The sequence below is a fragment of the Scyliorhinus torazame genome, chromosome 10, assembly GCF_047496885.1.
Source record: "Scyliorhinus torazame isolate Kashiwa2021f chromosome 10, sScyTor2.1, whole genome shotgun sequence".
In the NCBI taxonomy this organism is placed as follows: Eukaryota; Metazoa; Chordata; class Chondrichthyes; order Carcharhiniformes; family Scyliorhinidae; genus Scyliorhinus; species Scyliorhinus torazame.
This window is the reverse complement of record NC_092716.1, coordinates 6,594,458-6,620,888: the sequence shown is the minus strand read 5'-3', so window position 1 is coordinate 6,620,888 and position 26,431 is coordinate 6,594,458. Positions and strand designations below refer to the sequence as shown.

At 51.1% G+C, this 26,431-nt stretch overlaps 1 protein-coding gene across 1 annotated transcript in view; it reads left to right on the top strand.

The window, feature by feature from the left end:
* Window positions 1–26,431, top strand: part of LOC140430325 (transcription initiation factor TFIID subunit 4-like) — a 510,261-nt gene that overhangs the window by 11,953 nt on the left and 471,877 nt on the right. The window contains exon 2 of the mRNA XM_072517772.1: window positions 14,691–14,857. Coding sequence (XP_072373873.1) covers window positions 14,691–14,857 — 167 coding nt within the window. The remainder of the gene's footprint in view (window positions 1–14,690; window positions 14,858–26,431) is intronic.

The window sequence follows — 26,431 nt, the reverse complement described above, 5'->3', positions numbered from 1 at the left end:
TTTATCCAATGGAGCCATTGTAGGGGATCGCCATTCCGATATTGCGTGCATTTTATCACAATTTGTCGAATGTATGACAGCATTGGAGGGGTTACTTGCCTGAGGTTAACAAATAGAACACCTTGTAAAAATGTCATATTGCTATTGAGGACCTGCAACGTGGTGCAGCAGCTGTTGAGTTTCTGTGTGAAGAGAGCAGAAAGGGTGACATTAACTCTGTGAAAACAAGCTTTCCCGGTAGCCTGTTGTGCAGTTGCTGCACAGACCACAAGGTCCCAAGTTCATTTCCTGGTCCTTGTTGCCTTATTTGATTCCTCCTGGACTAGAATTGGTTCAGCACCTTTGGGTGAGAAAAGGGCACAGCTGCTGAGGTTCCTGGCCCAGATCACGATCTAAAAACTGCTGTGGCAAGTTCTGCGTGTTTGAGTGTTTCCAAGAGGAAAAGGATTTCATTTTCTTCTGTGGGCCCTCTCATGACTGAAGAGTCCAACGCAGGATTGTCATGGACATCCACGGATTGGCAGTTCATATTATTGTTGGTGCTTGAGGGAACTTTAGCTGTGCCACCTCTGGCCTTCTCTGGGCACCTTGTGGGTTTGGCATGCTGAACTAAATTTCAGTGCTCACCTCCATGTTTTTCTGCAATGATGACATTTGGATGTCTCTTATTTAAGGTGTCCTTATATCGTTTGCACTGAAATTGCATATGATTATTCTGTGCTTCATACTCTGTTTCACTGTATATTTCTTATCCACCTTCCTTCTACTATGAGATGATCTGTAAATGTCCACTGTGATCGATTATTTATTATCCTGAATCTCTGTTAGTATAGATTCTATTTTTGTTTTGCTGAAAGCTGATTCTCTTTTTCCTGCTGCCATTGTTATCCCGAATATTTACAGTTACTCCACCTCGCCTTCCCTCATCTTTCCTAAATATGTTACATACTGTAATGTTTAATTCCCAGTCCCGATGTTTCTGTCGCTATGTCTCAGTAATCCCTGTTATGTCTGGTTCCTCCCAATGCACGATTGTCTTCCAGCTTCCCCCTTTTCTGTTTCAGCCACTGTGTGCATTGCTGTAGGAAATTTTAACAACCAAATAGGATTTCCCCTCACTATAGAATCATCAAATCTACAGTGCAGAAAGAGGCCTTTCGGTCCATTGAATCTGCACCGGCCCTTGGAAAGAGCACCCTACTGAAGCCCACGCCTCCACCCTATCCCCGTAACCCAGTAACTCCATCTAATCTTTTGGACACTTGGGGGCAATTTAGCATGGCCAATCCACCTAATCTGCGGAAGGGAACGGGCGCACCTGGAGGAAACCCACGCAGACATGGGGAGAACGTGCAAACTCCCAAGACCGGAATTGAACCCGGGTCCCTTGTAGGTTTAGTTATCTTTTAGCGTCCCATTTTAAAACAAAAACAATTTAAGCACTATACGCACAGATGGCACCAGTCACTTATTCTGTTTTGGTGGTGTTGGATTAGGAATGAACCTTGGGTGTTACACCATCTTTTATGTCCATCTGAATGGACAGCCACAGTCTCAGCTTTAAGGGAATTGCTGAAAGAATTGCACCTCCTGATAGTGCCACAGTCCCTCTGTCATGCACTGAACTGGTAGCTCAAGCTAAACCCATGCATTTATGACTCAGACAAGGTTTCCTAATCCAGGTGGCAATTTATTTAACCCTCTGTGTGTGCAAACATGTGCATGAAGGAGGTCTGCGGAACTGTCCTCTTCACTTTCCTGTTAGTATTCTGCACGGGCATCCTCTGCTGAAGTTTTTAAAAATAAATTTAGAGTACCCATTTCTTTTTTTCCAATTAAGGGGCAATTTAGCGTGGCCAATCCACCCAGCCTGCACATCTTTGGGTTGTGGGGGCGACACCCACGCAGACACGGGGAGAATGTGCTGAAGCTCTTTGGCTTATCTTTCTACCCAAGAATACTGATCACAAATTCAAGTTTTATGCATCAGCTAACATAGCAAGTTGTACTGACCTGGAAATGAAACTTAAAACTTGTGCAGAACGCAGGATGCAGCCTGTGTTCGAAGACGGTAAATTCAAAATGAATCTGTATTTGTGTTATTTCAGTGAGAGTATGGTTACTCTGTGGGAGCTGGTGGAATTAGATAGCGTGATTTATTCAAATGTAAATGAGTTACAACTCTGGTAAAAATTATTGTCGGATGCAGCATACAGATATTTTGAGAAAAGCCATGCTAGGTGTGACATACTTGGAGGAAATAAGTGACTTTGGACCATGGTTCCCAAAGCTTTCTCGCTGAGGATTTTCCTCACTTGTCTGTTTGGGACAAAATTACAGAAATTTTTTACTCCTCACGGTTAATTATGTAATTGTTGGGAAGTGGAACTCTTTTCTAATTTTTCCACCCAGTATTGGTATCAAATTCCGTAATCGCCTGCTGGAGAATCCGGCTCGGCTGCCAATCAGCAGCACCACCCACAGCTGCAGGCTGGCTGGCAGACCTGTCGGAATTTCCCCACCTGAAGAAGATCAAATACACCATCCGAGGGTCAGAGGAGGCTTCCGCAAAACGTGGAGGCCATTCACGAACTTGTTACAAGACTTGTTCGAAGCCAACAACCAATAGAGTGGGGAGGGCATGGGAGCCAACAGGATCACAGGGAACATACAGAAATTGGAGGGGGGGGGAGACCGGAGAAAACAACAAAGGGGAATCCAGAAAGCAGCCGACACAGACAGAATCACAGAATACTACAGTGCAGAAGAGACCCTTCGGCCCATCGAGTATTCATTGATGCATGATAGGCCCTGACCTGCATCACTAATCCCACTTGCCAGCACTTGACCCATAGCCTTGAATGTTAAGATGTGTCAAGTACTCATCCAGGTACTTTTTAAAGGATGTGAGGCAACCCGCCTCTACCACCCTCCCAGGCAGTGCATTCTAGACCATGACCACTCTCTGGGGGGGAAAAAAAGCTTTTCCTCAAATCCTCCCTAAACTTCACCCCTCACTTTGAACTTGTGTCCCCTTGTAACTGACCCTTAAACTAAGGGGAACAGTTGCTCCCTATCCACCCTGTCCATGCCCGTCATGATCTTGTACACCTCAAACAGGTCACCTCTCAGTCTATTCTGCTCCAGAGAAAACAACCAAAGGGCCCAACATAAGGCCACAAGAAAGAAACACCAGACAACTACCCACGGTAAAGTAAAGGGCCCTGAAACAGCAAACGAGGGGTGTCGGGGCGGGCGGGGGGTGGGGACACCAGAAAATAGCAACTTGTAAATTGTAATTGTTGCATCTATCTTTAACGAGTGTACAGTGTATAAAGTGTAAAAATTTTAATAAAAATATTTAGCAAAAAAAGTATTGGTATCAAATGCTCCAAGATTGGGTGCAACATGAATTGATGGAGAGTACGAACGCCCCAGCCTCAGAACAGAGTTGCTGTTGAACCATTGTGACATTGACGTTTATATATCTGTTATCCTTCAGCATCAGTTGAGAGTCAGTGGGTGACATTTTCACCTCTGAGTTAGAAGATGATGGGTTCAAGTCTCACTGCAGAGATTTGAGACCGTAATCTATACTCTCACAGGTGCATTATTTTTTAAAAATATAAATTTAGAATACCCAATTAATTTTTTCCAATTAAGGGGCAGTTTAGCGTGGCCAATCCACCCACCCTGCACATCTTTGGGTTGTGGGGGCGAAACCCACGCAAACACGGGGAGAATGTGTACACTCCACACGGACAGTGACCCAGAGCTGGGATCGAACCTGGGACCTTGGCGCCATGAGGCAGCAGTGCTATCACTGGTGCATTATTGAGAGAGAGCACCACCGTTAGAGGTGTACTGTCTTTTGCATAAGATGTTATAGTGAGGTACTATTTGTCATCTCAGGTGGCTGTAAAAGATCCCACTATTTGGGAAGCAGCAAGCGAGTTCTACCTAGCCAGTATTTGCTCCTGAACTAACGTTGATAAAAAAGGTGTTCCTCTCATTGTCACATTGCTGACAATGGCACTGCTGAATGCAAATTGGCTGCAGCATTTCCTACATTACAGCAGTGGCTTCACTTCGAAAAGTACTGTGTTATTGAGTGCTTTGGGATCGCCATGAAAGCTGCAATTTCAGTGCAAGCCTTGCATGTTCTTCCCTCCCACCTTTCTCTTTCCTTTTCTTCCTCAGTTATTTGGTCAGTCATCAAAGCAAATAGCCAGCAAACTTGCTAACTGGGATCCTAGATATTCCTGGCAGTGAATAGCTTTATGGTATTCTAAATTTCTGAAGGTCTCATTGTCTGGCTTGTACTTTGTTTTCCAATTTCTCTTTTCTTAATTTAGAGTACCCGATTCTTTTTTTTCCCCAATTCAGGGGCAATTTAGCGTGGTCAAATTTAGCACTGCCCTGTACATCTTTGGGTTGTGGGGGTGAGACCCATGCAAACATGGGGAGAATGTGCAAACTCCACACGGACAGTAACCTGGGGCCGGGATCAATAATAATAATCTTTATTGTCACAAGTAGGCTTACATTGACACTGCAATGCGGTTACTGTGAAAAGCCCCTAGTTGCCACCTTCCGGCACCTGTTCGGGTAAAACCCGCTCCTCGGCGCCGTGAGGCAGCAGTGCTAACCACTGTGCCACCTGTTTTCAAATTTCTGTAGCAGCATTAAGAACATTGGGTTGGCTGCTTTGTTATTGGTTGCATTTTAAAATTTGTCCTTTTTTCCCTTTGCATAATTACTTGATCACATTGTTGGCCTGCCCTCTAACTCTGGGTAACTCTTGTCTCAACTCGGTTCAAATCCTGTGCCCCACCCAAACTAACAGTGCTGTGGGGCTGAGGAGTTTGGGCATATTGGGGAATCGACCGTCTTGAGCAGGTGCTCTGTTGCTTCATTCTGCCTGCGTGTGAGATTGTCAACATGCTGAGTTTCTATTGTACTGCAATAATAAGAGGGTTATCTGTTCTTGGTGTGGTATTCTTTCTTCAGCTGCAACACCTGTTTAGAGTGTCACAGCAATGAGGGAAGCGTGCACCATTTCCAGTTTGTTGCTTTGCAATTGGCAGGCTGTTGTCAAGATCCAAGCCAACTTTCAATCAATAAATCTTTAGAGTTGGCAGGGTTCCTGGTGCAAGGCTGTCTCTTTCGGCTGTCTGCCACGCTCTGTTTACCTGTATATTTCCTCCTCCTCCTCCTCGTTTGCTGATGTTAGTAATGATATTTGGGCCCAGGCCAGCTTTTGTCATGGATTTCGCTCTGAGTGTTTGCTTTCAGAGTGATGGTTGTGATTGAGGATAGTTCTCAATAATTCTGAAATACTCTTCAAACTTTACAACAGAAGTTTGAAGTTTTGTTCCCCAGCTCACCTGAGCAGGTGCGCAGATGTTTAAACTAAGAACAATCTCCGTGCCCCAGCTCACTGGCTACTTCTCAAATTGGAAACTCACCAATGAATAATGGTGATGAGTATGATAATTAGTATGAGCTGGTTTAGCTCAGTGGGCTAGACGGCTGGCTTGTAATGCAGAACAAGGCCAGCAGCGCGGGTTCAATTCCCGTACCAGCTTACCCGAACAGGCACTGGAATGTGGCGACTAGGGGCTTTTCACAGTAACTTCATGCTTGTGATAATAAAAGATTATTATCAATTTAGCTGAGGTTTGTCCTTGTCCAACAATTACTCATTCGTTACTTTCCAACCGCTGCAGATAATCATTAAATAGCCATCATTTTAAAAATAAATTTAGAGTACTCAATTCATTTTTTCCAATTAAGTGGCAATTTAGCGTGGCCAATCCACCTAGCCTGCACATCTTTGGGCTGTGGGGGTGAAACCCACGCAGACACGGGGAGAATGTGCAAACTCCACACGGACAGTGACCCAGAGCCGGGATCGAACCTGGGACCTCGGCGCCGTGAGGCCGCAGTGCTAACCACTGCACCACTATGCTGCACCCTGAATAGCCATCTTAGGAAGTAGCTCTGGCTGTCTTCCCATCCCCACCCAGGACTCTGCCCGTATTCCCAGTCCACACTTTATACCAGTGAACAATTTCAGTTCCATTCTATCATCATTGGCTTCCTCCATGTTGCCCCCTGAAATTCCCAATGATCAGAATCCCAACAGTGCAGAAGGTGGCCATTTGGCCCATCTAGTCTGCTCAGACCCTCTGAAAGAGCGCTCCGCCTAGGCCTACTCCCCCGTCCTATCCCCAAAGCCCCATAACCCCAGTTAACCCGCAAATCTTTGGACACTATAAGGGGCAATTTGGCATGGCCAATCCACGTAACCTGCACATCTTTGGACTGTGGGAGAAACCGTAGCACCCGGAGGAAACCCATGCAGACATTGGGAGAACGTGCAAACTCCACCCAGACAGTCACCCAACGATGGAATAGAATCCGGGTCCCTGGAGCTGTGAGGCAACAGAGCTAACCACTGTGCCACCATACTGCCCCACCAGTAAGATTTCAGCAAGTTGCTATCTTCGATGCATGAAGGTATTTCTTGTCCATTTGAGCTATGATAAACAGATAGTAGTACAGTCGAAAATGTGCTCGTCATAATTTGCATGGGGTCTGGCAAGTGCATTTTCTGTTTTATACCGGGTTCGATGTGGTTTATTTAACATTAGGTCGGGTACATTACTGATATTACAGGTCTGTTACTGGATGGCTCTGGGGTACAGTACTGCTGGATATTTCTCTGCCACTGTTTAATGGGGTACAGTATTGGGGGTTACACATCTGTCACTGTGTTACACTGAGGTACAGAAATGGTCAGTACAGGTCCCACAGGCTGACATGTACAGTACTGGTGGATATGGATCCATAAATTTGTAAGATTGCAGTAAGAAGTCTTCCAACACCAGGTTAAAGTCCAACAGCTTTGTTTCAAATCACTAGCTTTCGGAGCACTGCTCCTTCCTCAGGTGAATGAAGAAGTAGGTTCCAGAAACATATATATATATATATAGACAAAGTCAAAGATGCAAGACAATGCTTTGAATGCGAGCATTTGCAGGTAATGCGACAACGGATGAACGGACATCGCGCGACAATCGCCAGGCAGGAATGTTCCCTTCCAGTCGGGGAACACTTCAGCAGTCTCTGATCTCCGGGTAAGCGTTCTCCAAGGCGGCCTTCAGGACGCGCGACAACGCAGAATCGCCGAGCAGAACCTTATAGTCAAGTTCCGCACACATGAGTGCGGCCTCAACCGGGACCTTGGATTCATGTCGCATTACACACACGCCCCACCATCTGGCCTGGGCTTGCGAAATCCTACCAGCTGTCCTGGCTTGAGACAATTCACACCTCTTTAACCTGGGGTTACCCCATCTCTGGATCTGTAAAGACTTAATTACCTGCAAATGCGTAAGAGATTATTGTGCAAAGTTAAAGCGCATGAGATTGGGGGAAATGCATTGAGGTGGATAGAAAACTGGTTGGCAGAGAGGAAACAAAGAGTAGGAATTAATGGGTCCTTTTCAAATTGACAGGCAGTAACCAGTGGGGTACCACAGGGATCGGTGCTGGGACCCCAGCTATTCACAATATATTTTAATGATTTGGATGAGGGAACAAAATGTACCATATCAAAGTTTGCAGATGATACCAAATTAGGTGGGAGCGCGAATTGTGATGAGGATGCAGGGATCTTACAGCATGATCTGGACAGGTTGGGCGAGTGGGCAAACCAATGGCAGATGCAGTATAATTTGGATAAGTGTGAGGTTATTCATTTTGGAAGCAAAAACAGGAAGGCAGATTACTACCTGAATGGTTGTAAGTTGGGAGAGGGGAGTGTGCAGCGGGACCTGGGTGTCCTTGTGCACCATTCGCTGAAGGTAAGCATGCAGGTGCAGCAGGCGGTAAAGTTGGTATGTTGGCCTTCATTGCGAGAGGTTTCGAGTATAGAAGCAGGATTGTGTTGCTGCAATTGAACAGCTGTATAGAACCTTAGTTAGGCCACACTTGGAGTATAGTGTTCAATTCTGGTCGCCACACTACCAGAAGGATGTGGAGGCTTTAGAGAGGGTGCAGAAGAGATTTACCAGAATGTTGCCTGGTATGGAGGGCATAAGCTATGAGGAGCGATTGAATAAACTCGGTCTGTTCTCACTGGAACGAAGGAGGTTGAGGGGCGACCTGATAGAGGTATACAAAATTATGAGGGGCATAGACAGAGTGGATAGTCAGAGGCTTTTCCCCAGGGTAGAGGGGTCAATTACTAGGGGGCATAGGTTTAAGGTGAGAGGGGCAAGGTTTAGAGTAGATGTACGAGGCAAGTTTTTTACGCAGAGGGTAGTGGGTGCCTGGAACTCACTACCGGAGGAGGTAGTGGAAGCAGGGACGATAGGGACATTTAAGGGGCATCTTGACAAATATATGAATAGGATGGGAATAGAAGGATACGGACCCAGGAAGTGTAGAAGATTGTAGTTTAGTCGGGCAGTATGGTCGGCACGGGCTTGGAGGGCCGAAGGGCCTGTTCCTGTGCTGTACATTTCTTTGTTCTAATTGTACAGGGCCTTGGTGAGGCCACATCTGGAGTATTGTGTGCAGTTTTGGTTTCCTTCTCTGAGGAAGGATGTTCTTGTTCTCGAGGGAGTGCAGCAAAGGTTTACCAGACTGATTCCAGGGATGGCGGGACTGTCATATGAGGAGAGATTGACTAGGTTGGGATTGTTCTCGCTGGAGTTCAGAAGAATGAGGGGGGATCTCATAGAGATTTATAAAATTCTAACAGGACTGGACAGGGTAGATGCAGGGAAGATGTTCCCAATGATGGGTGTGTCCAGAACCAGGGGACACAGTCTGAGGATTCAGGGTCAACCATTTCGGACAGAGATAAGGAGACATTTCTTCACACAAAGAGTGGTGAGCCTGTGGAATTCACTACCACAGGAAGTAGTTGATGCTAAAACACTGAATATATTCAAGAGGCGGCTGGATATGGCACTTGGGGAGAATGGGATCAAAGGCTATGGGGAGAAAGCAGGATTAGGCTATTGAGCTGGATCATCAGCCATGATCGTGATGAATGGCAGAGCAGGCTCGAAGTGCCAAAAGGCCTCCTCCTGCTCCTATCTTCTAAGTATCTATGTAATACCCCTGAGCTGGAGTGGGATTTACCGAGATGTGTTTGTCATCTACACGTTTCTTGCAGTTTAAAACACATTCTGTGTGTGTGTGTGTGTGTGTGTGTGTGTGTGTGGTGAAGAGCGTGAATTTGAATAAATGCCTCTGTGATCAGATGCCCACCATCTGGGAAGGCACCTCATGGCACAGCTCCTTTGTGGCGATTCCACCCTCGTCAGATTATCTGATTGTATCCTTCTGCAAATTGAAGACGAGGTTGAGAATGTCAAATGGAAAAATCTCTCCAAATAAATTGTGGTCTGATATTGTATTTGACTATGTTGCAGCAATACGTCTAATCCTCAAGGTCAACGTGAGGAGTTAAGTTTGTTCTTTGCCCTCGAGTTTCTGTTGTGACTGGTTTGTAATCACGTTGTGTGCAGCTCCCTCTCGTGGTGTCTGTGGATTATTGTTTGTGAATTTTATTCTTCGTTATACACTTGTCTGGGAGTAATTACGTTACTCCAAAATTGTTTCTTATGTGTCGTGTTTATATGCAGCGGTTAGATTTCATACTCAATTGCAATATTGCTAAAATCATCTGAATGCCCCTATTTGAAAAGAAAAATCGCGGTTCAAAACTGGAGTTGCCTTCAATCCAGAAATATCATCAGGATTATGTTAAATGATCATGTTCTCTCTGCTTCAGCTATTGTGCGTTGCACTGTGTCCCACCAGCAGTGGAAATGATTTTGAAGACAAAACTGATTGAATTTAGCTTGCTGGAAAAACAGAATTTTATTTAATTAAAAAAATTTTTTTTAAGAGTACCCAATTCATTTTTTCCAATTAAGGGGCAATTTAGTGTGGCCAATCCACCTACCCTGCACATCTTTGGGTTGTGGGGGCGAAACCCACGCAGACACGGGGAGAATGTGCAAACTTCACACGGACAGTGACCCAGAGCCGGGATCGAACTCGGGACCTCGGCGGCGTGAGGCAGCAGGGCTAACCCACTGTGTCACCGTGCTGCCCAGAATTTTATTTAATGACCGAAAAAGAGTTTTGAGTTATTTTGATGGTTGTGTCAGGACGCATTCTCGCTGATGAGTCAGATGGTTGTGGATGAATGTTCCACTCGAGAGCATTGAGCACCAAGATGAGTGTAAGGGTCCTGCCTGTTGATTCCCTTATCTCCAATTTCTTTTACTTTGTGATTGTTATTTTTATCGATGGGTATTTCATGAATGCATGCCTTTAAGTCGACCAGAGGAAATGAGGAACTCTAAAGTTGCAAGATGGTACACTGTGCTATGTAAGCTTAGCTTTGGGACAGAAAAACCAAGACTTTTTGGCACCCGGACGGGATAGGAGGCATGGGTTCGATTGGTTGGCTGCTAGCCAATGAAATGGCAAAAGGCCTTCTTCTGCCTGGCGACAGGTGATGAATAGGCCCTACCTGAGTGGGATAGTTTTCAGAGGATACAGTGAGAGTGGATCCTGGACACTGGTCTCGCTCACTCTCGCACCCCGAGCCCCCCCGCTGTACCCCGGTCCCCGCTGTACCCCGGTCCCCACCCCCGCCACACCCCGGTCTCCCACGCCGCACACCGGTCCCCACCACCGCACCCCCGCCCCCACCCCCGCCGCACCCCGGTCCCCCCTGCCGTACCCCGGCCCCCCACTGCCGCCGCACACCGGCCCCCACCCGCCGCACGCCGGTCTTTCCCGCCGCACACAGGTCCCCACCACCGCACCCCCGCCGCCGCACCCTGGTCCCCCCGCCGTACCCCGGCCCCCACCCGCCGTACCCTGGCCCCCCCGCCGTACCCTGGCCCCCCCGCCGTACCCTGGCCCCCCCGCCGTACCCTGGCCCCCCCGCCGTACCCTGGTCCCCCCGCCGTACCCTGGTCCCCCCGCCGTACCCTGGTCCCCCCGCCGTACCCTGGTCCCCCCGCCGTACCCTGGTCCCCCCGCCGTACCCTGGTCCCCCCGCCGTACCCTGGTCCCCCCGCCGTACCCTGGTCCCCCCGCCGTACCCTGGTCCCCCCGCCGTACCCTGGTCCTCCCGCCGTACCCTGTTCCCCCCGCAGTACCCTGGTCCCCCCCCGTACCCTGGTCCCCCCGCCGTACCCTGGTCTCCCCGCCGTACCCTGGTCTCCCCGCCGTACCCTGGTCCCCCCGCCGTACCCTGGTCCCCCCGCCGTACCCTGGTCCCCCCGCCGTACCCTGGTCCCCCCGCCGTACCCTGGTCCCCCCGCCGTACCCTGGTCCCCCCGCCGTACCCTGGTCCCCCCGCCGTACCCTGGTCATCCCGCCGTACCCTGGTCATCCCGCCGTACCCTGGTCCCCCCGCCGTACCCTGGTCCCCCCGCCGTACCCTGGTCCCCCCGCCGTACCCTGGTCCCCCTGCCGTACCCTGGTCCCCCCGCCGTACCCTGGTCCCCCCGCCGTACCCTGGTCCCCCCGCCGTACCCTGGTCCCCCCGCCGTACCCTGGTCCCCCCGCCGTACCCTGGTCCCCCCGCCGTACCCTGGTCCCCCCGCCGTACCCTGGTCCCCCCGCCGTACCCTGGTCCCCCCGCCGTACCCTGGTCCCCCCGCCGTACCCTGGTCCCCCCGCCGTACCCTGGTCCCCCCGCCGTACCCTGGTCCCCCCGCCGTACCCTGGTCCCCCCGCCGTACCCTGGTCCCCCCGCCGTACCCTGGTCCCCCCGCCGTACCCTGGTCCCCCCGCCGTACCCTGGTCCCCCCGCCGTACCCTGGTCCCCCCGCCGTACCCTGGTCCCCCCGCCGTACCCTGGTCCCCCCGCCGTACCCTGGTCCCCCCGCCGTACCCTGGTCCCCCCGCCGTACCCTGGTCCCCCCGCCGTACCCTGGTCCCCCCGCCGTACCCTGGTCCCCCCGCCGTACCCTGGTCCCCCCGCCGTACCCTGATCCCCCCGCCGTACCCTGGTCCCCCCGCCGTACCCTGGTCCCCCCGCCGTACCCTGGTCCCCCCGCCGTACCCTGGTCCCCCCGCCGTACCCTGGTCCCCCCGCCGTACCCTGGTCCCCCCGCCGTACCCTGGTCCCCCCGCCGTACCCCGGTCCCCCCGCCGTACCCCGGCCCCCCACCGCCGCCGCACACCGGGCCCCCACCCGCCGAACCCCGGTCCCCCCGCCGTACCCCGGTCCCCCCGCCGTACCCCGGTTCCCCCGCCGTACCCCGGCCCCCCAGCGCTGCCGCACCCCGGTCCCCTCCCGCCGCGCCCCGGTCCCCTCCCGCCGCGCCCCGGTCCCCTCCCGCCGCGCCCCGGTCCCCTCCCGCCGCGCCCCGGTCCCCTCCCGCCGCACCTGTCCCCCCGCAGCACCGCCGATCCCCTCCCGCCACTCCCCTGCCGCACCCCGGTACCCTCCCGCCGCGCCCCGGTCCCCTCCCGCCGCACCCGCCCCCCGCAGCACCGCCGATCCCCTCCCTCCGCACCCCGGCCCCCTCCCGCCGCACCGCAGTCCCCTCCCGCCACTCCCCTGCCGCACCCCGGTCCCCTCCCTCCGCACCCCGGTCCCCTCCCGCCGCGCCCCGGTCCCCTCCCGCTGCGCCCCGGTCCCCTCCCGCCGCGCCCCGGTCCCCTCCCGCCGCGCCCCGGTCCCCTCCCTCCGCACCCCGGTCCCCTCCCGCCGCGCCCCGGTCCCCTCCCTCCGCGCCCTGGTCCCCTCCCTCCGCGCCCCGGTCCCCTCCCTCCGCGCCCCGGTCCCCTCCCTCCGCGCCCCGGTCCCCTTCCTCCGCGCCCCGGTCCCCTCCCGCCGCGCCCCGGTCCCCTCCCGCCGCGCCCCGGTCCCCTCCCGCCACTCCCCTGCCGCACCCCGGTCCCCCCGCCGTACCCCGGCCCCCCACCGCCGCCGCACACCGGGCCCCCACCCGCCGTACCCTGGTCCCCCCGCCGTACCCCGGTCCCCCCGCCGTACCCTGGTTCCCCCGCCGTACCCCGGCCCCCCAGCGCTGCCGCACCCCGGTCCCCTCCCGCCGCACACCGGGCCCCCTCCCGCCGCGCCCCGGTCCCCTCCCTCCGCGCCCCGGTCCCCTCCCGCCGCGCCCCGGTCCCCTCCCGCCGCGCCCCGGTCCCCTCCCGCCGCGCCCCGGTCCCCTCCCGCCGCGCCCCGGTCCCCTCCCGCCGCGCCCCGGTCCCCTCCCGCCGCGCCCCGGTCCCCTCCCGCCGCGCCCCGGTCCCCTCCCGCCGCGCCCCGGTCCCCTCCCGCCGCGCCCCGGTCCCCTCCCGCCGCGCCCCGGTCCCCTCCCGCCGCGCCCCGGTCCCCTCCCGCCGCGCCCCGGTCCCCTCCCGCCGCGCCCCGGTCCCCTCCCGCCGCGCCCCGGTCCCCTCCCGCCGCGCCCCGGTCCCCTCCCGCCGCGCCCCGGTCCCCTCCCGCCGCGCCCCGGTCCCCTCCCGCCGCGCCCCGGTCCCCTCCCGCCGCGCCCCGGTCCCCTCCCGCCGCGCCCCGGTCCCCTCCCGCCGCGCCCCGGTCCCCTCCCGCCGCGCCCCGGTCCCCTCCCGCCGCGCCCCGGTCCCCTCCCGCCGCGCCCCGGTCCCCTCCCGCCGCGCCCCGGTCCCCTCCCGCCGCGCCCCGGTCCCCTCCCGCCGCGCCCCGGTCCCCTCCCGCCGCGCCCCGGTCCCCTCCCGCCGCGCCCCGGTCCCCTCCCGCCGCGCCCCGGTCCCCTCCCGCCGCGCCCCGGTCCCCTCCCGCCGCGCCCCGGTCCCCTCCCGCCGCGCCCCGGTCCCCTCCCGCCGCGCCCCGGTCCCCTCCCGCCGCGCCCCGGTCCCCTCCCGCCGCGCCCCGGTCCCCTCCCGCCGCGCCCCGGTCCCCTCCCGCCGCGCCCCGGTCCCCTCCCGCCGCGCCCCGGTCCCCTCCCGCCGCGCCCCGGTCCCCTCCCGCCGCGCCCCGGTCCCCTCCCGCCGCGCCCCGGTCCCCTCCCGCCGCGCCCCGGTCCCCTCCCGCCGCGCCCCGGTCCCCTCCCGCCGCGCCCCGGTCCCCTCCCGCCGCGCCCCGGTCCCCTCCCGCCGCGCCCCGGTCCCCTCCCGCCGCGCCCCGGTCCCCTCCCGCCGCGCCCCGGTCCCCTCCCGCCGCGCCCCGGTCCCCTCCCGCCGCGCCCCGGTCCCCTCCCGCCGCGCCCCGGTCCCCTCCCGCCGCGCCCCGGTCCTCCCATCTCAACACCTGCTGCTGTAAATTTGTGCCATTCTGGAACTGAGTCCCAGTCAGAATTGACATGTTTATCAGAAGTGAAGGAGAAATTGAGAATTTCCAAGCTGTAGTTTCCTTTGATTGGACAGAGTAAAATGTTGCCAAGGTCGTTGAATTTGAACTGATTCTTTCTGTGTCACCATGGTGTTCTTCACTATGTCTGGATCTGTTGTAACTGAATTGATGGAGATTAGTCGCGATGATTAGTCAACCATCCTTTGTTGTGTTTCTTCACCAGTATGCTAGATTACAAACTCAACCTTTTTGTCCAGAAATTTCTGTGGTTCTATTTGCTTTTAATGTGTGTTTTCTATATGAAATTGAAATACCTGTCTGCAAACTTCAGTAATTTCCTCCCTCCCTTTTCTAGGAATGATTTTAGTCCGGACGGAGGGTGGTCAGTTGGTCATAGTTCCTCAGCAAGCCTTGGCCCAAGCTCATGCACAGATTCAAGCCCAGGCCCAAAGACCAGGAAGCATCTCTCCCAAGCCGCCTGCTCCGACAAGTGGTGCCACATTCTGCCTCGCATCAGCTCAGGTATGAAGCGACGGAATTCTCTAGCTTGGTCAGATGGTTAATCAGTTAGTTCGGGAGAATGGGTCATGCTGGCAGACACATTCTGGGCACTCCTTTGCAGTGCAAAGTTTCACAATTTCTATTCTATCCATACCATTGTGTTTGTGCGCTCTTAATTGCTCAGAAATGTTATGCAAAATCCTATCGTGTTTAAGGTTATCAAGATGCTTTATTTTAAATTTGTTGACGGGATGCGGGCATCGCTGGCTCGGCCAGCATTTTTTGCCCATCCTTAATTGCCCTTGAGAAGGTGGTGGTGAGCTGCCTTCCTGAACCGCCGCAGTCTCTGAGGTGTAGGTGCACCTACTGTGCTGTTAGGGAATGAGTTCCAGGATTTTGCCCCAGCGACATTGAAGGATCAGGGATATATTTCCAAGTCAGGGTGGTGAGTGACTTGGAGGGGAACCTCCAGGTGGTGGGATTCCCAGGTATCTACTGCTCTTGTCCTTCTAGATGGTAGTGGTCATGTGTTTGGAAGGTGCTGTCTAAGGAACCTTGATGAGTTTCTGCAGGGCATCTTGTAGATAGTGCACACGGCTGCCACTGTTCATCGGTGTGGAGGGAGTGAATGTGTGTGGAAGGGGGAGCAACAAATGGCTGCTTTGTCCTGGATGGTGTTGAGCTTCTTGAATGTTGTTGGAGCTGCACTCATCCAGGACATCCAGGCTGCCTTGATATAAAGTAATATAAAGAAGGTGGCACACTCTCATTGTTCGGTTACTGAGGAGTACAGCAACGGGGTGTGGGATTCGCAGTTCACTTCATTGAATTTCTGATATTGGCATGTTAGTGCAGGCACCTGAGTGAGCTAATCTTCAAGACATTTGCCAAAACCTCACCTCCTTAAAAAGGGCGTCAAAATGAAAACTATTCGCCTCTGACTGCTAACTGGTTTAAGTGGAGCATGGCAGAGGCTTATAATTGGACTTCGTAATAACAGTGTGAAGTGTCCGGGTCAGAAACGCACCAATGCACTGGAAGGAAAATGTAAGCTGGTTATACTTGGGCAGCATTTGAGCGATGGCTCCCTGACATCACTCTGCAAAATCTAACCCCCTTAATTTGACAGCAATTTCATTGACTCAAGTGAAAAAAAAATCTGCATCTCCCACTTCTCCCAACCCTCACTCTCCAATTTGCCTCTTCCCGCCCTCAGGCCATTCTACTTCTCCTGACCCCTTTTCGTTGGGAGGAATCATGCCCCTGTCATATATCACCCCCCCCAAACCCGGGAAGGAATTTATCATTAGAAACTTCTCCCTGTTCCATTTTCTGGCTGAATGCCTGCTTCAGAGAAGTTTTAAAGGGTGAAAGACGAGCTTTAGCTTCAATAGTTTCTCAATCCGCTTCCCCATAGAAGGTGATGGTGTTCGGGTCCTTGGAGCATGTTGGCTGATTTATGAATGGAATTCAGGAGTCAGCCATGGCTCAAGGGTGAGACTCTCACCTTTGGGTCAGAAAGTAATGGACTCAATCTCCACGCCAGGGATTTGAGCAGCAAAGGTAGGCGGCCACTCCCAATGTGATGCAGTCAGAGGTGTTGTCTGATGTTGAGATATTTAAACAGAGTCTCACTGATGCCTGAGTTGGATGTAGAAAATCCCATGGCACTATTTCAAAGATGACTTCTCGTTTGTGTCCTGGTCAACATTTGTTCCTCAACCAATGTGACTTAAGCTGAATAGCTGGTGACTGTCATTGGTCGTTGTGGGAGCTTGCTGTGCATAAACTGGTTCTCATGTTTCCAGCATGAAAACAGTGATGGTACTTCAGAAGTATTTCAATGGCTGCACAGCGCTTTTGGGGCCTCTGAAGGGCACGATCTTTCTTTCTAAGATGAACATTGGATCTTTGAGTGGGGAAGGAGGGAAAAAAAAAATCAAAACTCAGTTCTTATCCTCTGGACTTGCCTCTTCCCCAATCCCATCCCTGCCCCAAATAAGGAGAAAAGAAAATTGGAATCAACCCAAGTCTGTCATTTCACTTGACATTGTTAGAAGCTTGGGAACAGAGGAGGGACTGTTACACGAAGGGTTGGAGGGTAGTGGAGGAATATCTATAAGGGGAGGGGAGGAAAGGAAACCCTCCAGAGCGGATAACTCCTGTTTAGCACAGAGCAGATTGTTGTCTGGTTAGTATTGAAGGGCTCTCTCAAGAACTGTCTTTCTGCTTCTGAGCATCTCTCTTGCATTCTAACTAGTGGGGAAAGCTGATTTTCAGAAATTACTGAAAAGATATCTCAAAAACAATTCAGTTCTTTATTTTCAACAGATGCATCCATTGGGCCAATCAGAAATATCATCCATCAGGTAGGAAAACTTACAATTTGCCCGCAAACAGAATACACATTTCACCAACATAAACTCCTCTCCCACTTAGTCTCCCTCCAGCTTTATGGATTGTTTAACAAGGGATAGACGAAAGTCATAGGGATCAGAATACCCCAGGTTTGATTGAGGTCCATGTTAAGGTAGTTGACCTCCGCTTAATACAGATGGACCAGATAGAAAAGCCATCGAAAGTTTTTCAAATGTAGATCCACACATTAATACTCATTCTACCATGTATGCCCAACAGGCACCTGCTGCAGAACAATTGGTCTGAGATGATAAAGATAAATTGGTGTCTCTCTGGATGGTTTTCCCCTGTTGGGAAGTGCACAGGATTAGGAAGACGAGACGCAGCTGTGTTACTCTTCGTGGTGAAAAAAAACAACTTGCCGCTCCTCATTGGGGCTGTCAGTTGCAGCATGTTCAATTGGATGGCGGAGGAGAGGGCATCAGATGCCAGTAGCTTGGGGTAGCATGTGTCCTTGAGAAAGGATTGTGATGGCACGGAAATCTGACCGAGAGTCTGATAAAGAGTTTCAGTGGGTGGAGTAGGCGAAAACTGTTAGGGGAACTGTCCTGGAGCCTTCACTCTCTGTGATAACTGGGGGAGAGGGAGAATGTGTGATTGCACAGAAGGAACTTAGAATGTGAACTGCAGGAAACCAGGCATTCACTTCACATCTTACCAAGGGAAATTTAGTCAAAAGTGAGGCACAGTCTTTGTGCCACAGAGTACCCATTGATGATCTTGTTTTATTTCTTTTTGTGTCTCTTTTATTTTAAAAGTGACAATTTGGTTGATGAAGTGATGTTTTCTTCGCAGGGACTAAAATTCTTCTAAAAAGTGTTGGCATAAATATTTATACATTTCTCATTTCATGTATATTGCTGCCTGTAAATTTTAATAAATGATGTTGATAACCTTTGTGTTTGTTTGAGTAATGTTTTATTCCTGTATGTTTGAGAGGAGCCAAGTTCTCCAGACCGTGCCAGATACCATCTCCCTTTTCAGCTGTAAGGGCTCACCAAGCCAAATCTCATCACTCAGGATTGTAGCTTCCTTGACATCTCAGTATGTGCTACCTCACTTGATGTGGTACTGAGTCATAGAATCCAGCAAGGACCCTGATTTGATCCTTGGCCTGTGGTGAGCCGGCCAGGGAAATGGTAAGCGAGCTTTGTTTGGCCTCAGTTTGGGGAGGGGAAGATACCCCCCACCCCCTCATTGATGTTCAGCAAATTCTGTTCAACAGTAATACTTGGAACGCAGAACACTGCATCATACATCCCCCTGTCCCACTGTTTAATCTCAGCAAACTCAATCTTTCTCAAGCACCTACCTACAACAGCAACTAGCATGTTAACAGTGCCTTTAATGTACGAGCACGTACTAAAGCATTGGGGGAAGCGATTGACGAACAAAATTAGACACAAAGCCACAAGGGTTGTAAATAGGACAGGCGACTAAAGGCTTACTCACTAAGTTTTAAAGAACACCTAAAAGACGGCGAGAGATGTGACTTGGCTGGTAATTCCTAATTCAACTAAATTTTAACTCTGCTTTAACTGCATGTGTGTGGCAACATTTCCACTTTCTAACCATCTTCTGAGCAAGGATATTTCATCTAACCACCTCTTGGAATTTTGTTGCTGGTGGCCTGAAGTATGTACTCCCTTATTATCACTGAAACACTTGTAACTCCTAATAACCACAAAGATCACTTCCCGGTCACCTCTTAAACCTTCCCAACTTTGTTGAAAAAAAATTCTTCCCTCATAACTGACCCCTTATCCCCAATAACATTCTTTTTTTCTTTTAATGTTTTCCTCGGTTAAGGAGCAATTTAGCGTGGCCAATCCACCTAACCTGCACATCTTTGAGTTGTGGGGTGAGACCCATGCAGACACGGGGAGAATGTACAAATTCCGCACGGACAGTGATCCGAGGCTGGGATTGAACTTGGCATCGTGAGGCAGCAGTGCTAACCACTGCCGCGCCCGCCCCCCCAATAACATTCTTGTGAATTGTCACTGGACCGTCTCCTGTTGTTTTTGTATCCTTCCTGTAAAGGATCATAGAATCATAGAATTTGTAGTGCAGAAGGAGGCCATTCGGCCCATCGAGTCTGCACTATCCCTTGGAAAGAGCACCCTACCTAAGCCCACACCTCCACCCTATCCCCGTAACCCAGTAACCCAACCTTTTTTGGTCATTAAGGGCAATTTAGCATAGCCAATCCACCTAACCTGCACATCTTTGGTCTGTGGGAGGAAACCAGAGCACCCGGACGAAACCCACGCAGACACGGGGAGAACGTGCAAACCCCGTGCAGACAGTCACCCAAAACAGTGCACAAAATCCACTGCAGATCCAATATGTTTCTGGACAATAAATCTTGCTTCTATTCTTTACATTCTATGCTTCCTGGGACAAAACCAAGGATTCTCTTCACCTTTTATGGCGACTATAAAGTGACAATAAATATAGAGCATAAAAATAGGTCTTTCGGCCTCGCTCCCGATTAAATGCGTCTATATGATTTGTCCCAACCACTCACTGTGTAGCAAATTCCACATTCTCACATTATTTAGGTGAAAAGGTTTTTCTGAATTTGTTTTCACAAAACAGTTGGATACAGAACTTGGGGCAAAGGGGATCAAAGAATATGGGGGGAGGGGGGGGGAAGGTGTGATTAGGCTATTGAGCTTGATGATGAGCCATGATCATAATGAAAGGTGGAGCAGTCTTGAAGGGCAGAATGGCCTCCTCCTATTTTCTGTGTATCTTTCATGTTTTGTTACTTGATCGGTAGTTATCTTATATGGATATGCTTCTGGAGAAATTGCTGCTCGCAGATGAGCGGATGGCAGTATTGGCAATATATTGGTGGTTGGGAGAGCAGCGCAAGACGGCAGTGAAAAGGATCAAGAAGAGGTGGGAGGAGGAGTTAACAACAAAGAAAAAAGAATAATACAGCACAGGAAGCCCTCTAAGCCTAGACTGGTCATGATACCAATCTTGGTCAAAGCCCTCAGCACTTCCTTGTGCCGTATCCCTCTATACCCATCCTATCCATGTGTTTGTCAAGATGCCTTTTGAATGTCGTTAATGTATTTGCTTCCACAACCTCCCCTAGCAATGTGTTCCAGGCAACCACCATCCTCTGTAAAAAAAAAAAAAAAAAAAACCTACCTCACCCATCTCCTTTAAACTTTGCCCATGGACCTTAAACCTATGCCCCCTGGTGACTGACCCCTCCACCCTGGGAAAGAGTGCCTGCCCACCCACTCTGTCCATGCCCCTCATAATCTTGTAGACCTCGATCCGGTCACCCCTCAAACTCCGTTGTTTTGATGAAAACAGTCCCAGTCTATTCAGCCTCTCCACATAGCTAACACCCTCCAGACCCGGCAACATCCTGGTAAACCTCCTCTGCACCCCCTCCAAAGCCTCCACATCCTTCTGGTAGTGGGGCGACCAGAATTGTGCGCAATATTCCAAGTGTGGCAGTACCAAGGTTATATCCAACTGCAGCATGACTTACCAATTTTTATACTCGATGCCTCGTCCAATGAAGGCAAGCATGCCGTATTCTTTCTTGACTGCTGGTGTTGCCACTTTCAAAGATCTGTGGACCTGCACGCCCAGATCTCTCTGACTATCGATATTCCTCAGAGTTTTGCCATTTACGGTATATTTCCACTCTATGTTAGACCTACCAAAATGCATTACCTCACATTTGTTCGGATTAAACTCCATTTGCCATTTCTCTGCCCAAGTCGCCAACCTATCTATGTCCTGCTGTATCCTCTGACAATCCTCAACACTATCTGCCACACCACCAACCTTGGTGTCATCCGCAAATTTACTAATCAGACCGGCTACATTTTGCTCCAAATCGTTTATGTACATTACAAACAACAGAGGCCCCAGCACAGATCCCTGTGGAACACCACTAGTCACAATCTTCCATTCAGAAAAACACCCTTTTACTGCTACCCTTTGCCTCCTGTGACTGAGTCAGTTCTGTATCCATCTTACCATCTCACCTCTGATCCCGTGTGACTTCACCTTTTGTACCAGTCTGTCATGAGGCACCTTGTCAAAGGCTTTACTGAAGTCCATGTAAACAACATCCACCGTCCGGGGGGAGATAGGATGGGGACATTGGTGTGAGGTAATGTGGTGAGTGAACTTTAAAAAAAAAAAATTTAGAGTACCCAATTATTTGTTTTCCAATTAAGGGGCAATTTAGCGTGGCCAATTCACCTACCCTGCACAGCTTTGGGTTGTGGGGGTGAAACCCACGCAGACACGGGGAGAATGTGCAAACTCCACATGGACAGTGACCCAGGACCGGGATTTGACCCCGGGTCCTCAGTGCTGTAGTCCCAGTGCTAACCACTGCGCCACCGTGCTGCCCTTGGTGCTTGAGCTTAGCCTTCTCCTGTGCAAGAATGAGTTTGATACAGTTTAAGGTATTGCACATGATCCATATGACTACTCAGATGAGTGGTTTTTTTCCAGGGGTAGTGTGTTTAAATCCCCCCACAACAGATGGTGGAATTTAAATTCATTAAAACATCTGGAATTATTTATTATTTTTAAAAATAAATTTAGAGTACCCAATTCATTTTTTCCAATTAAGGGGCAATTTAGCGTGGCCAATCCACCTACCCCGCACATCTTTGGGTTGTGGGGGTGTAACCCATGCAAACACGGGGAGAATGTGCAAGCTCCACAAGGACAGTGACCCAGAGCTGGGATCGAACCTGGAACCTCGGCGCCGTGAGACTGCAGTGCTAACCACTACGCCTTAAAATCATCTGAAATTATAAGTCTAATGAACATGAAACCATTGTCGACTGTCGTAATACCCGTCTGGGTTCACTGCTGCAATTTAGGAAAGAGAACATGCCTTTCTTACCTGGTCTGGCCTATTTGTTACTCAAAAAATGTTATCTGAAATGGCAATCCAACTGTTTCCAAGAAAAGTTTCAGTGGTTTAAGGAGACAGCTCAAGAGATGACAATAAAGCTGACCTAGCCAGCAGCATCCACATCCTGTAAGTGAAATAATAAAAAAGAAAATCACACTCAGTTGAACCCCACAAAACAGCATTGTGAAAGGTGACCAGTTCTATTTTTGGTACAGTCGGTTGAGGGGTGAATGTCGACAAGAACATGAACACTGGGACGACGTGCCTCATGTCTTTGAACATTGCCTTGGAATCTTCAAAATGAATTGCACAGGCAGCTCGGGCCCTCAGCTCCCTGGGCCCTCAGCTCCCTGGGCCCTCAGTTCCCTGGGCCCTCAGTTCCCTGGGCCCTCAGTTCCCTGGGTCCTCAGCTCCCTGGGCCTTCAGCTCCCTGGGCCCTCAGCTCCCTGGGCCCTCAGCTCCCTGGGCCCTCAGCTCCCTGGGCCCTCAGCTCCCTGGGCCCTCAGCTCCCTGGGCCCTCAGCTCCCTGGGCCCTCAGCTCCCTGGGCCCTCAGCTCCCTGGGCCCTCAGCTCCCTGGGCCCTCAGCCCCCTGGGCCCTCAGCCCCCTGGGCCCTCCGCCCCCTGGGCCCTCCGCCCCCTGGGCCCTCCGCCCCCTGGGCCCTCCGCCGCCTGGGCCCTCCGCCGCCTGGGCCCTCCGCCGCCTGGGCCCTCCGCCGCCTGGGCCCTCCGCCGCCTGGGCCCTCCGCCGCCTGGGCCCTCCGCCCCCTGGGCCCTCCGCCCCCTGGAATTCCCTCCCAAAGCACTCTGCCACTTTCACTTTCCTCCATTCAGATGCTCCACCAAAACGATCACTTTGACAAAGCTTTTGATCATAATCTATTTTCTCACAAGTAGGCTTACATTAACACTGCAACGAAGTTACTGTGAAAATCCCCTAGTCGCCACACTCGGCGCCTGTTCGGGGACATGGGCGTAATGTCATCTTGTCTGGCTTGTCAATTTAAAAACAATTAATGCAACGAATGCTCAAAACTGGTCCAGTGCAGCAGAAAGAACTAGGAGCAGGAGGAGGCCATTCAGCCTCTCAAGCCTACTTCGCCATTCAATACGATCATGGCTGATTGTCTCTCGGCTTCAACTCCACTTTCCTCCCCATTCTCCATAACCGTTAAAAATCTGTCGGGCAGCCGGTGATGCAGTGGTTAGCACTGCTGCCTCACGGCGCCGAGACCCCAGGTTCGATCCTGGCTCCAGGTCACTGTCCGTGTGGAGTTTGCACATTCTCCCCGTGTTTGCGTGTGTTTGGCCCCCACAACCCAAAGATGTGCAGGGTAGGTGGATTGACCACGCTAAATTGCCCCTGAATTGGAGAAAATTAATTGGGTACTCTAAATTTATAAAAAGAAAATCTGTCAATCCTCTCCTTAAATTTACTCAATGTCTCGCCATCCACTGTACTTTGGGGTAGTGGATGCCACAGATTCACAGCCCATTGAGAGAAGTCATTTCTCCTCATCTCTGTTTTAAATCTGCCACCCCTTATCCTAAAACCGCTTGTTCTAGAATGCCCCACTAGAGGAAGCATCTGCTGACGTCTACTTTGTCGATATCTTTTATACCTCAATCAGACTCCTCTCATTCTTCTAAACTCCAGAGAATATCGGCCTTAACTGCTCAATCTGTCTTCACGCGGCAAACCCCTAATTTTATTGACCAAAATGGATCACCTCTCACTTATCCATGTTGAACTCCAACTGCCAAATTTGGGCCACTCACCTCACCTATCTATATCTATTTGTTAATTTCTTATTTCCTCATTGCAACTTACTCTCTCACCTATTTTAATGTGAACTGCAAATTTGGCTATAGAACCTTCTATCCCTGTGTCCAAGTCGTTGATCTATATTGTAAGTAGTTGGGGCTGGAGAACCAAACCATGTTGCACTTCACTAGTTACATCTTGCGAATCAGAAAAAGACCCATTTATCCTCACTCTGCCTTCTGTCGGTTAGCCAGTCCTGCATCTAAGCTAATAAATTATCCCTAACCCCATGTGATCTTAGCTTGTGTGATGACCTTTCGTGCGACACCTTATCAAATGCCTCCTGGATGTGCTACATCGGCATGATCCCCATTATCTACTTGGCTTGTTACATCTTTGAAGAACTCTGAACAAATGAGTCAAATACAATTTACCCTTCATAAAACCATGCTGACTCAAGCACACATGAACACAGAGAAGGACAGGAGAACACCAACCCATTGGTTTAGCTTAATCATTATACTTGGCGCCTCTGTTGTTACAAGGAGAAACAGTGGAAAGATAAGCTCGAGAATGGGGGAAGACGAGGATAAAGTCATGAAAACCTGGGAAAGGTGGTGCACACCTTCACGTGCAATGGCTGCTCACACAGCCAAATAAAATATTAAAATATAGGATAAGGGTGTTTGCGCCCCATTTGGCCGTGCACTAAAACATACCTCCCCCGTCTCCAAATTATACCAGAGGCAGCAAGGACACACTGTCTTTTTCTCGGAAATGAGACTTGCCTGTACCTTTGCAGGAGCTAGTTAATGATTCTTTAACCACAAAATAGAAAGAAAGATAGAAAGAATTTGCAAAGACATTAGTTCTAAAGAGATATATTTCATACAACCACATGATGCAACAAATTCCCAAGATCTAGTACAGTACAGAGTGATCGTTATTCCAAATATATATATATATATATATATATATATACATATATATAGATGCCCAGCAAATGTTCATACAATTGGTTCAGATTATATTAATAATAATCTTTTTATTGTCACAAGTATGCTTACATTATCACTGCAATGAAGTTATTGTGAGAATCCCCTAGTCGTGTACACCGAGGGAGAATTCAGAATTCTCAGCTGGTACAGGAATTGAACCCGCGCTGCTGGCCTTGTTCTGCATTACAAATCGATCATTATAATCTTTGTGGTCGGTGTCTCGTTTCATTCGGAAAATTAAAGGATACCAAAAAGAGCGGAGGATCTCAGGATACCAGAATAAAGAAATGAGCACATGACCCTAGGGTGCCCCCTCCATAAGGCAAAAAAGTAAAAGCTGAACAATATCTAAGAGATCCCTTGTGGGGGAAAATAATGAAATATAGCTCACTCTCCCAAGACTTGCAGGCAACGAAAGGATGCCCAAGGAGAAGGGACAGCTGGATACCGCCATCGGTACAAGATGTGGGTTGCGATGTCCACTCTCGGGTACAGGAGCCAGTAAACCCAAGATACGCACACCATGCAAGACTCGCTCCACAGCAGACGTCACTCCTCTCCAGCCAAATCAGAGGCACAGCTCAAACCCTGCCTTCACTAGAAAACTGAAACCATTTTCCACCGAGGAAACCTCACCAACAAGGAGAAGCTGAGTCATCAAGACACCCATTAACGGGGTATCTTGGGAAGGGACGTGACCCTTTCCTCCTCAGGCAAGGTAAGGGAAACCCTCTCGAATAAATAGAACAAATCAGCTTCTCCTACCCAGATAAAGGAAGGAAACACTAAAGGGAGCGAGGAACACCAGGATTAGCTGATAAACATCACACAAGTCTAGCAATGTACACCGTTGCAAAAAGCATGTCAGGGACAGAACAGCATAACCTCACAAGAAACAGGATACTGTCCCTACAGGGGAGCCCAAGCCTCAAGTCGGAGGACAGGTTGGAAGTCCCTGTATAAGACCTACTCCTCCATCCAGCCTGCTCCCCAACGGAAAAAAAGCATCTAATAATGTTAAACCGAGACACTCGGACTTGCACTCCCCCCACAGTCAACAGGATACTGCCTCTGTAGTGGAACAGAACCTCGAGAAGGAGAGTAGTCCAGAAACTCCCAAAAGGGGCCATCTTGGTGAGGCTGACCTACTCCAACCAACATACTCCCCACCTGACCCAGGTGAACACACTGACTACTGTCCGAAACTACTCAATCAAGTGATCACTGTCGCAACCAATGCAGCCAAGTAAATATTGAAAACCAACCCAAGCAAGGCCAGATATCCAAGGATGAACTGGCCCCGCCCAGGTGTGCACCTGTACATATTTCCCCCCCAACTCCAACAACACCAGAGGCGACAACTGCAGGAAAAAAGGATTCCATTTTTTTCTCCAAGATACACACACTGTGTACCATCACAGGAGGCAAGATTTCCATAATCCCAAAATAACAAAAAACACGACACCAACAGTTCTAATGGGGGGTTCCCTCACCCACAATGAGG